The sequence below is a fragment of the Rhinichthys klamathensis genome, unplaced genomic scaffold (genome assembly GCF_029890125.1).
Source record: "Rhinichthys klamathensis goyatoka isolate OS25496 unplaced genomic scaffold, OSU_Roscu_1.1 h1tg000430l_1, whole genome shotgun sequence".
In the NCBI taxonomy this organism is placed as follows: domain Eukaryota; kingdom Metazoa; phylum Chordata; class Actinopteri; order Cypriniformes; family Leuciscidae; genus Rhinichthys; species Rhinichthys klamathensis.
The window spans coordinates 135,371-148,495 of NW_026606926.1; the positions used below are offsets into that span (position 1 = coordinate 135,371).

Genomic DNA, 13,125 nt, shown 5'->3' on the forward strand with positions numbered 1-13,125 from the left:
CTTAGGAAAGCGCTCAATCTGTGTCTAAGCTCATAGGGAAAGTGTGCCTTTAATCTGGGTTTAACGTACGCAGCCGGCGGGAGGGGGTCGAGTGCCACACCGGTGGGGCGGCCATTAGCTTTTAACAATTAGCCATCAAAGTTAGCCTCTAAACCTACAGTTCAATTGCGATGGGACTGGGTGCGAATGCTAAAGTTCATGAGATATGAAAAAGTGATGGCATTTTCTTTGATAATACACCCCGAACTGAATAATACTAATGTTTGGAGATTATACTGACATCATTTGTGTTTCTACATATGTGTTTAGTCACCTCACCCGTATCAGCACGTTCGGCTTTGATATTCAAGGCTATTTATGAATAACATAGTTCTTAGCCTTGTGAAAATGAATGGCAATAAAGTTATTAATCCACCAGATAATGAGCGAAGACTGCTGTTAAAGTTTACAATGCAAATTAAGCAGACACGACTAGCCTGCAAGGAAGCTTCAGAGACTGTTCTTTGTGCGTGTGTTGTGTTAGCAAGTGTGTGTGTGTCAGCGGACAGGCTCTGTGTGTTTGGCAGGCTGGCCTTTATTGGAACCACAGAAGGATGGAGTGAAATTATGCTAATGGTTGCTAATTATGACCTTGGAGACCAGCTTTTCTGCCAATTTATCTGCTTAATAAAACCCTCTCTTTTTTAATCCCAACATCTCGACAAGCTTTAAATGTTTCATGTAGACTCTCCACCATGACAGGTCTGCCAACTTTAAATGAAATAGTGGCTATAACCTGCTCACCCGGGGAGCAGAATTGTATAGTAATTATACTTCAAAGGCTCGCAGGAAAATAGACATTTTATTGCACAAGAGGAGCTGTGAAAAGCTTCTGTCAGTGGGCCGGCAAGGAAGTACGGAAGAGAGAGGCAAAAGGAAAGACGTGCACGAGACGTGGAAGAGCGCAAAAGAGATGCAGACGTGTCCAAAGTAGCGCACGGATAGGAAACAGCTGGGAATTAGTTGAAAATAAATGTTGAAGCTATTTTATAACACTCACCTGAGTATTTATGCAAGGAATATTGCACTGAGAATGGGAAAATATAAGAATTTCTGGTTCTGAAACAGATTCCACTAAATGATTCCGGTTCCATTAACATTTTTAAGGAAGTATTTTTTAATCTTTTAAAAAATTATATACTGAACACAAATTGCTTCTTTTTTTTTAAACACATTTTAATATTCTTCTTTTAAGTAAAGTATTTTTTACAACAAATCACTGATGTGTTCCTACTAGCTTTCCAGCTACTCATTACGCTAATTTACTGTAAGTCTCACAAGCCTTAACTAAACAGTTAGTAAAACAACAGTTCTCGGTTCGAGTTGGATGTGACAAGCAATTTGCTGGTTCTAATAACAACCGTTTCTCGATTGCCTACGTTTAGATGAGGGTCGTGTGTGTGTGTCTTTGTTGGTCCTGATGTGTGTATTGGGGGTTGGTGTGTTAGAGAGCGGCACAGAGGTGTGTGTGTCAGAGTGAAACAAAAGGGCCCAGTGTGTGTGAGTGTCTGGAGGTAGAGTAAACAGAGTGCTGGTGGAGGGGCAGACAGGCCGTGCGGCTCTGACGGCCCAACTGCAGTTTATACAGCTGCACTGACTGCTTTTACTGCCCCAGTGTGAACCAGCATACAGCCAACGTACCCCACACACACACACGTTCACATTCATACAGCCAAATTAACACCGATATAGTCTCTAGTCTCACATTCGTACATATAATACACCTGTGTTACAGAATTTGTTATGACAGAGCAGTTGCTGTCAGACTCTGCATCAAAGGGTATCATTTAAATCTCACCTGTACAGTCAAGACTGTCTTGAGCACATCTTCATCGTTTTCATAGCTGCCAGTCTTAGGTTTGATTGAGGTGAGTAGTTTTCTATCCCGTCCAGACAGTTAGAAACATTATATGGTGTTTGTCTTTACAGCTAATCTAAACCAAATAAGCAGTAAATGAGAGAAAGAGAAACCTTAGCAGCGCCCAGGAGCTCCGCCAGATGTGGCGTCTGAGTCAGACCAGGTCTATGAGAATACCATTCAGTTTCAGCACACGCAAACTGGACCGTACTGAGACTGTGGATGCTAGTTTATGAAGGATATTGGAGCGAAAAAAGTAACTCCATTGTGTACGTATGTGAGTTTCAGTTTCCACCTCAGAGCATAAAATAAAATGAGTAATTATGAGATAGTGTAATATAAGAAATATATAAAAGTGAGCTATAAATAAGAAATGTATAAAAGTGAGCTATAAAGTCAGTTATAAAATCAAGTTTATGAGATATAGTCACATTGTGAAAAAAGGTTACAATTGTGAGAAATAAGGTCACAGTTATGAGAAATAAATAATTATGAGATCTTATGAAGTTATGAGTCATAAAATTACGAGTCATGGTTGCAATTGTGAGAGAAACAAAGAATAGAATTGTGATATATAAAGTTGCACTTATGTGCAGTAGTCGAAATTGTGAGATGTAAGGACACATTGTAAAAAATATAGTTGCAATGAAAAATAAAATTACAGTTGTGAGGTATATCATAATTATGAAAAAAGTCACAATTATGAGGAATAGTGACAATTGTGAGAGATAACGTTGCAATTATGGGAAGTGTGTGTGTGTATATATATATATATATATATATATATATATATGAATGAAAAGAAAAGGGCTTCCATAACTTTGCTTATAAAACAGCTTATGGAGAAAAGCAAAGTTACTACGACACTGCCGTCAAATAAAATTTGTTTGCCAATTCTTTTAGTTGCAGACTACAAGGCAAGCCAAATAAAAGTACTTCTCTCCATCTCCCTTTATCCTTGTCTGTCCTTTTCTTTTAAAAGAGTGGTACTTATTCCCCAGGGCCATAGTAACACTAGCTCCAAGGCTGAGAAGCGCGTCTATGTAAGCACTTAGGCAATGCCGTAAGCCAGATGAAATCTTATTACGAGAGCATATTCATTTTTCCTCACCATGCATTGTGGGAGAGAGAGTTCATTTAATAAATGCTTTTTCTTCCTGACGGTATCAGAGGAACACAGACCGTCATCAAGGCCTATTTTCTCTGGCATTGTCAACACCATATACACTGTCATTAACATCTACTGTGGCACACACGCTCACGCACACAACATTGTCTGTCTGTGTTCTTGGCTAACGTGATATTTGATGTGCGCTGGGCTGGCTGCACTTTTCTTTAATGGGCCGCTCGAGTCTTTACATCAAACAGGCTAGCTAAACACATTGTGTGCGCCGCTGCTACAGTAAATGGCTCTGTGATAGTGTAGGTGGGACGTGTCTTTGATGGAGGGATGGATGTGGACAAAGCTATGGCGTTGATGGCTGTCATTATGCGAGTAGTGTGTGTGTCAGGTGTGTGTGCGTGAAATGCTCCCGTATATGTCACTCACAATTAAACAACAGCCACGTCTCTGTCTCTGCCATGTCTTTCCTGAATGCCTCAGTCACTTTTCCTTTCTCATTTTTCCAGGATGTCTTCCAAGCGACCAGCCTCTCCATATGGGGGAACAGATGGAGAGGTAGTCATGGCGACAAGCAGACAGCGATTGGAGGATGAAGAGGTTGACGGACATGCTGTCATTCACTTGCCCCTGAGTTCGTACTGCAGCAAAGTGTCCCCGCGATCTCCTCGACTACTCGACAGCCCCCCAACACTACACGCGAACATGGTGAGTCGCCCCCCAGGAGGCGTCTATACGCTCAAACCCCTCTCATACGATTGGATGAAGACGCTATTAGCCCCTCCCAGTTGATTAATATGCATTTGATTGACTCCATCCCTTACAACTTGTCTCAGGATGAATCCCTCCCATTGTCTCTTGCTCACACTTTTGGTGTGGAAATGCCCGTCACGCTCCAATGATGTCATAGGCAGCAAGACAAGTCGTCTTTTTGAATGTGGCCAAAATGAATCAAATGCTTGACTGTTCATCTGTTATTGCGGAGTGTGAGTTCATGATGGGTCAGTGTAGTCATGGAGGTTATAGACTGTATGACATTCATGTGCTGTTTGTTTAAAGCCATAAGATGACAAATAAGCAAGGTGGACCCTGTAACCCAGATCGCACGTCCTCACGTTAACACGCACATGAGCTGTAGTATCTCTTCTGTGACCTTTTCCCCCGACTCCACTATCTCTCTCTCTCTCTCTCTCTCTCTCTTGATAAACTTGTGTCGCCACCGGCTTTGGGAATCAATTTGGCTGTAAAACAATGAATCAGTACTTAAGGAACTTAACAGTAAGCTAATTCTGCAATTAACTGTGATTACAGGGCACGCTGGACTCTGGTTTATTGTGAGAAACGGTTCCAAAACTGCAAAGTCCTCTAGCTTTCTCACTCAAGCGTTTCCTTCGTTCTCACTTTACACACTCGACTGCCAGCGCAGTGTGTGCTTTTTATGACTGTCAGTTCTCTCACTTAAAGTCGCTTGCAGTAAAACTACTACTGAGGGGAAATCGTACCGTTTAGGGGTACAACACTACACCTGTGACCCTAATCCATTAAAGGGGAGTCCATACAATTGATTGTTATTCTTTTTAGCCTAATCGTAATGTGAATAATTATCAGTATCAGCTGCAGTGCAGTAGTTGTAATTGTTGTTTTATCTGAAAGACTAGACTGCTGTATCTGTCTCTCGCGCTGACATGACAGACGTGGCATGAAAAAGCAGGCACACTGTATTTGATGTGGATTAATAAAGCGTATCCGTCTCAAGCACGGGTGGATTTTGGGGAAAGCAGGCTGGCATGTGTGAGACATTAAGTTTCCCTGAGCCGATCCACGCTGACTGGCAGAAGTGTTGAGTGAGAGAGAGATTTACACGAGTGGGGACTCGGAGGGGCTTTGTCACGGCAATTGTATAAAGTGATAGGGAAGTGTAAATCGACTCGGCGAGTCCCTGGGTAGCGCGCAGCGGAAGATTACCGCTTTATCTTGTCATTGTAAATTAACACGGCAGCGGCGCACACGCGCTTCAGACTCCACTGACCTCTTCATCCTGAGAGAGAGAGAGAGAAGGAGGGAGGCGCGTGTTCGTGGCGATGGGGTCAGCGGGCTGAAGCGCGCGGTACCTGCTACAATAGAAGTTGGTGCGGCGGTGCGCGTCCATGGCAGTCTGTAAACTCCTGCCAGTTTTTTACAGGCGGAAAGTAGAAGGCTTTGAAACCTGAAAGGTGGAAAGAGCTTTACACGCGGGTGATAATAGCGAGGTGTTAATTACTCTCCCTTTTGTCCAGTTAATGATGAGAGGCATTAAGAGAAGACGTGTTTATATGTGTGTTTCACGCTAAGATTTGTACTTGGATGTGTCAAATACAACCTTTCAATGTCAAAAACAACAAAATACTCATCAGCCTGGACTCTTCTTAAAAATTACTTTTTTTTAAATGTACTTTTTTATAAAGTAAATCAATTAATCCTTTGTTTTCCAAAACATCATTAAAAGCTAATTTAATTTGTTTTTATACTTCTAACTTTTATATTTTTTTATATATTTTATTTAATATGTTATGTATGTATGTGTGTATGTATGTGTGTATGTATATATAGGCCTATATATATATATATATATATATATATATATATATATATATATATATATATACACTTATTATAATCAGATAAATTATATGAATTAGTAAAATTGAACTAGAGATGCATTTCTTGTATTTTTCATGTGTTTTTTTGGCAAACAAACAAAAACTACAAATCTGAGAATACATTAATTTTGAAGTTTCATACAAATCTATTAATTTAAGCCTTTTTATATGGCATAATCTCATGTAAATTCCCTACTACAGAAGGACAGGGACGAGACAATGTATGGTTTTTTTAAGCACTTGTAAGTCTTCATCCGCGTGCGTGTGTGTGTTCACGGCAGGATCAGGGCTGACAATAGCTCGGTTGAGCCAGGTTTAGAGGTGAGCGGATTGCACAAACACGGTAGAGATCAGCAACACAGGCTTAAGACAACAGACGAGGTGTCAGCACTGCAGGAGAGGAGAGATGTCCAACTCGAGCGTGTGTGTTTCAGCAGCGGGACTCTTGACAGTTTAACTGATAGCAAGCATAGAGGGTTAGTACCAGGGTTACTAGAGGGTTAGTAGCGCGTGGTAATCGCAAGCCAGAGAATCACACGGCCATGTATCGAGTTAGACTCATTAGCTAGACGCTACCTGTGTCTGTAAAATAACTGGATTTAAGTTAGCATATGGAAGCGTGCTTTATTTAGGGAGAGAGAACGAATGAGAGAAATGCTCTAAGGGAAACAGGTTGGAATCCTGCGGAGTACAGGAAGGACAAACATTTTTTTTTTTTTAAGATGGGAGAAAAGAGGTGGCATTTGGAGGAATGCTGGCATCTGTGTTGAAGGGAGAAGACGAGAGGAAAAAACTAGAGGGGGAAAGAAGGCATTTTGCTTTTTTGGCAGGAGTTGAAGTGTGTTTTAAATGTGCTTCTTTCACACACGAGCTTAAGAGGACAAAAGTTGTTTAATTCTGTCGCCATGCTGCCGTGGTTCAAGGATGAAGAGAGGGTCGTGGAGAGAGGCGCAGTTTCAGCCTTTCCACGAAGAATTGACATCTGCACAACTAAAAGCAGAACCGCCCACACCGCACAGAACGGCACATCAGAAATGCATATAAATACATATACTCACAAGCACAGAGCTTTGCACACTTATTCAATTGCGGCGTAAAATCAGACGCACACACGTAAGCAACGAGACGAAGGACAAAACGGGGAATTAACCTGAATATCAACCCTACAGTAGACCTGTTACTCAGTGTGCCTTATATTTAAAGATAGGGGAAAGAAAGCAACACATAAGCCATTAGCTCTTCTGCTTCTTTAAGAATGATGCTTCATCTGTCCGAGACTTAGTGTCACGGCCGAAGACTTTAAAAAGCGAAGGAATACAGTTTCCTCCGACGCCATATCACCTTCTATTCGAATTGTTTTCTAGACATCTCTGGAGAAAGACGCGAGCTGCGGTTTGAAGTATGCAGTGGATTAGATAGATTGGAAGTGACAGGTGTGACCGTGTTTTAAGATGCATGCCACACTAAAGCAGGCAGAGAGAAACGCCTGCCATTCTGCCACTCGCTCCCACTCTCTGCCTTTCTCGCTCTCGTCCTCCCCTCTTCTTTCCATCTTTCTTCTCTGTTAGTTCTTTAACAGCGAGTTGGCAGTTTTGTTTGCGAATGACGGGGTGATCTCGCACCGCTTTGGTCATTTATGACAACAGTCTCCTAATCACAGTTCAACTACCCTGACTGAAGCCGATGGGGAAGAGAGGGATGAAACGAAGGGGAGTGTCGGGAAAAACATGCAGGGTTTTTTGCAGACAGATTACGGAAATGGGAGGAAATCAGTATGCAAGCTGTCATATTTTCCGTGTATCATAAAAGCCTGTTAAGATCTTTTAAGCCTGCCAGTCATCAGTCTGTTTGTGAATGAGTATCATTGTGAAATGTCTCTCGGTATGCGTTCGTAGCGAGTGAAAGTGTTTCAGTTTAATTAGTTCTACAGTAATTATTATTATCATCATGATGATGATGGATTGTGACGAGTCAATCTGTGTGATTATATTCAGTATATCTGGATATATGGAGTGTTGACAACTGTATGTATCTGAATATGATGTTTGTTTATTTTTCTGTTATGTGCAAAAGAAAGTGGCTGATGTTATTAAAAATAAAGCATATAAATAGCTGATATTAATTAAGTGACAACATTTATTAATTTAATAACTTTATGAACATAATTAATAAATAAATTGAAGAAAAACATTGTTAAAAACCAGCATATTCATAAATTTCTAGTATTCGTGACTGAAATTAAATAAATAAATAAATAAATACTACTACTATTAAACGTATATCTATTGCTACTTTTTCCATGTTTTATAGTTTTTTTGATTAGATATAAATAAATACCAAATCAGATCATTTAAGTCTCTAAGTAAAACTGTATTTGCCACTGTTCTGTGTCTTCTGAAAGTCTTGTGTAATTCGTGTTGCATTAAGCTCTAGTAAATGAACCATCTGCTGCTCTCTGTTCACTCTCGGAGTTAATGATTAAAAACAGATGTCATTATTAAAATCTAAGCAGGTGATAGAACTTTATTCAATCCTCTGAACTTGAGTTTGGACTGACGATATTTCGCTTTGCATGACTGATGCAGGTGGCACGGAGGAGCTGATGTTGATTGTTGAGGTGTAAATCTGGTCACTGGATCCAAACACGTCAGTGGGATTATGCTATTGCCTGATTGGCTGAGGCTGCTGTCAGTCACACTGGTGGTAAGGTAGATAATAGATGAGGATTAACCAAAGATTAACCCTGATTAACGGACTTGGACTGTTGACCTTGGCTCCAAATACCTGACTTGTTTTGTAATTAAACTTTATAAAGGGGATCCGGAGCTGGGTGAAAATAACTGTGTGTGTGTGATAATTCATCATCATAAATCTCCACATCTGTCATTTTCTCAATTTACCTGATTTGTGTGCATATAAATACATAAGCAAAAAAACACCAATGATAAAAATAAATATGTAATAATATTGTGTATATATACACTTTATATATGTATATTTACAATATATTATATAATGTTGTGTGCATATACACAATTTTTATATAAGCATTAGTGATTTATGCCATTGCATCTATGAAAGTTTCACTGTAAAAATGTCTTGTCATTTGTATAAAAAATATATCCCAATAAAAGTCATTTTTATGGCTCAGATCAGGTAGAAATAGCCCCTTAAGGCAACAACTGCACAGTTTCATTTTAATAGTGTACAAGCTTAATTCTGAGCCACGTTACATAAGAAACCATAAGATGGGAACTGTTATATATTTGGACAGAAGATCAATGCATGAAACACTGAAGATGGTGATTGATATTGCAGCTGTCATGTTGGTCAAGAACAGAAGAAAAAAATGCGGTTGAAAAACTTGGATGTTCTTGTGTGTTTGGAGCTGATTCAAAGTAGAAAAACTTCCCTTCTCAGAAGAAGAGACAGTTCCTGTGATGGTGAAATGACTGAAACTTTTTGCACTAATGATTTTGTCTAAAGAGACTTCAGACCGACAGAGGCAGAGAGAGAGAGACTTTCTACAGTACAGATGGGCAGATGAGGATGAAAGTAAACCTAAACATGCCTCAACACTCAGGAAGAGGACGAAATAATTAGTGAAGGCCTGCTTATTGCTTTGTTTAACACCCTGTCTCTCTCTCCGTCTCTTTGTCAGGATCAGGATGGCTGTAAAGGCCTGGCCCTGAGCCCCTACCCCCAGCACAACTCGTCTACCTCACCCAGTAAGCAGCAGCATCAGCAGCAGGAGGAGGGGTCCATGCGGCCGGGCAGCGAACCCAGCTCCGCTTCAGCTCTGGGCACCCCAGAGAGACGCAAGGGCAGCCTGGCCGATGTGGTCGACACGCTCAAACAGCGCAAGATGGAGGAACTCATCAAGAATGAGCCAGAAGGTGAGTGATGGAGAATTGAATACACGCTTTGACACATGGGTGTGACGTTCGCATAGAAAAAGCTGTCCTGAAACCTTGTTTCACCTAAATTCTCACCTGGTTTACAAAATCTTGAGAGCTGAACAACAATATAACCTCTCCACTAATGAACATGTCATATTATGGTGGTTGTTTGCGTATTTTGAGAACATATATTAACACCAACTCATTTAATTTAGCATCTTTATCACAAGCTGCTTTTGATGCCATGGAAAGAAATGAAAGATTTATTTTATAAAGATTTATACATACTTTTGATACCATGGAAAGAAAGAAAAAACTTTTTTTTTACTTTATTTATTTATAAAAGTAATTGCAATTCATTTATAAATACTTTTGAATAAAGTAGTAATTTGTAATTTGAAGAATTAATTGATTATTAATTAATTACTTAATATATTGTTAAATAAAATTCATAGCAATCAATTTAATTAAATATTTTAATTAATTTAAAAGATGTTTAGCATCGTCACATCAGACTTTTTTCCAGTGTAGAGAGTTTCTTTGATTATTGGGAGCTATCTAGCTTTGAGTTGTTGTTGTTTTTTAAACTTCCTGGTTGGAGACCAGCAGGTTTTAGGAGCCATTGCGCAGCCCGTTTTTTTCCCTTCAGAACCAGTTTTTCTGTGTGGAAACAGCACATGGAATAGATCCAGATTGGGCACCGGTTTCCGAAATCAGCACTGGCACCCTGTCGGTGGAAAAAGTTCACTGTATTAGACAGTCAGAGGACATTGGCACACGTGTATGTCTTATTGTGATGAAATTACAATGTGAAACCGACTGAAAGTGTGAAGGATTTCGTGGCGAGCATCTCTCACTCGGTCTTTCTTCCTCTCCTTCAGCTCGCATGCACACATTCTTTCTTCCATCTATCTACCCATCATTCCTGACTAACAAATTCTGCTTAATGAGAGCTGTTGATAAAGTCAGGCCTTTGTTTAAGCAGGCAGGGATCAGCTGTTCGGAGCCATTGTGTGCCACACTTTGCATATTCATTTCAGACTGATTACTGAGAGAACGGCTCTCAGCTCCTTCCACAGGATCTCTCTCTCTGTCTCTTACATCACATTACACTCGCTCTGTAATTAGAGGCCAGTTCCTCATGAATAATCAGAACCTGCTCCCTATGTGAATTAGCCAATGTGTGTGCAAATAAACATGTGAAAATACTGACACTGGACGGATGGATGGATGGATATATGGATGGATGAATGGATGTCGGTAGGTAGATGAATGAATGGATGGATGGATGTGTGATTGTACAGTGAGAATTGTTTTCTTCACCCGTGCACACTGAAGGCTACTTAAAGCTGATCCTGCTGTCAACCATGTGAAGAATGCAGGCAAACAAAGCTAGCATTCACTGATTTAGCACTCGCATAGTATTTACATACAGCAGGCTTTAGCGCACTCTCTTTTCTGTATGTACGGGAGTGCGGAGGTGTCTTACAACTGTTGCGTTACTCCATGCTTTGTCTTAAACTGAGGTGTCACTAGATTTCGCTCCACTGACTTCCATTCAGGTCTGCGGTTTTGCAGAAAATTTCTACAATTATATTATATGTTATTTTATTTTCAGCTCTGATTTGGGGAAAAATCTTCAGAATGGATTTAAACATGATATTGGTATATAAAAAGCATCATGATAGACAAAACATTCGTGTAAGACTTTGCAAAATGACAGGCATTGGAGTTTTGCTGGCACTGATTCTGCTCATTTGTGTGAACATCATCCTGTTCTATAAAAACCAAGCAGGATTTTGCTTCATTTACATTTGATTTTAATAGTTACGTCAGAAAAAATAGTTACATTTGAGAAAGCCGTAAGGTCATACCAAGAGTCTGGCCGTGAAATTCAACAGCTGCCGTATACAGGAGGCCAGGAAAAATATAGGAAGGATACTTACAGAACTTGAGAAAAAGCAAGCAAGCAAAACAGACAGTCCATTAGCAAGAGACTACAGTAGCGCATTATCTCTCTACATTCTGTTCAAATGAAATGTGCAAACAAAAGAAGCCCCAATCCCTCAAGAAGCATGGACATGGAGAAAAAGAAGCAGAAAAGAAAAGAGAAAAATAAAGAGGGGGAGGTGGGCAGTGCATTGAGCCAGGCCTCTCATAGCCTGATAAAAATCCCTTTTCAACTCGCCTGTCCATTGTTTGCTTGTGTACCTCACAAAGACCATTAGCTGCAAACGGCAGGTTATGATGAAAAATTAATGAATGCTTTAATCATTATGAAAGGGTCGTATTATTACCATTCTCTCTCTCTCTCTCTCTCTCTCTCTCTCTCTCTCTCTCTCTCTCTCTCTCTCTCTCTCTCTCTCTCTCTCTCTCTCTCTCTGTCTCCCTCTCTTTCCCATACACTGCTTCTAGACGGATCAATCACATGCTCGCATATACATGCACATTCATCGAAAGTCGCTCGGTGTGGTGGAAACGTAGCGCTGGCTTGTGAAGGGAAAGTAGAAAGGAAATGGGTCAGAAAGCAGTAAGAGAATACTGAGAGGGGGCCACATGCATCTCACTCCCTGTGTGAAATCGGGAGTGTGTTAGTCAGCGCGTTAGCGAGCCGTATGCTCACCTGTCCCCCCCTCGCTGCTCCACTTCCCCTCAGATAAACAGCCCGAGCTGAGTTGTTTGTTAAGATGAGATACCAGCCAAACTTATACTGGGTCAGGCGAGTGTGTGTGTGTGCGCGTGCGCGCATGTGTGTTTGACCAAGAGCAGAGCATTTGGCCTTTATAAACGCACGTCCGAGTCTGTCCCTAATCGACTGGCCTCAATGATACTGCACATCTTAAAGCAGTTTCCGTATCAACCTGTTACTGCTCGCATTCACAGATTTATACATTGTTGCAAGTGGGAAAACAATCGGTCGGCCAAAATGGGTTTATATCTAGAAAGCAGGCTGGCATTATATATTAATATATGATGATGATTATAATTAGAAATATTAATTTATGATCATTCATGATCATCAAAATATCATAATATATGATAATATATAGCAGAAAAGATTAACTCAATTTGGTGAATTAATGACCATTGAATTAATGACTAATGAACATTTATTTTACACAACATTTTATTTAAAAAAGAAAATATTCAGCACATGTTTGTAGCTTGAAAATAAAAAAAAATCCTTCCAGGCCTCTTCTTATCTCTCACTATATGTGTAGCAATATATTTCAGAACTGCAGCAAGAACAGTTTCCAGCAGCCTGTGTGTGTGGTGTGTCAGTGTCAGGCAGCGGCGTGCTGGAGTGTGTGTGTGTGTTATTAGCTTTAGTAATGGAAAGAGGGCAGAAGGGCTGTCAGGGGTTCAGAGGGAGCACAGTGTCTCTCTCAGGGGTCTGGACAGCAAACACACACTCACAGAGCACTTCCTGTGTCATCCACACACAACACACTCTTAAAGACTGACTGCAATCAGAATGCTATACTGCAAATGAACTTCATCCTCATCTTGAACTACTCCAAATCTTTGAGACGCTTTCTTCTTTGATGGTATGATCGCACTCCTCCTCCT

The 13,125-nt window shown here is 40.4% G+C and overlaps 1 protein-coding gene across 8 annotated transcripts in view; it reads left to right on the forward strand.

Moving 5' to 3' along the window:
• The window catches only part of sox5 (SRY-box transcription factor 5), a 198,928-nt gene that overhangs the window by 133,186 nt on the left and 52,617 nt on the right, over nt 1–13,125 (forward strand). For all 8 annotated transcript variants that reach the window (XM_056235812.1, XM_056235814.1, XM_056235813.1 and 5 more), the window contains 2 exons: nt 3,527–3,725; nt 9,318–9,552. In XM_056235812.1, the coding sequence (XP_056091787.1) occupies nt 3,528–3,725; nt 9,318–9,552 (433 nt within the window). In that variant the 5' untranslated portion in view covers nt 3,527. The remainder of the gene's footprint in view (nt 1–3,526; nt 3,726–9,317; nt 9,553–13,125) is intronic.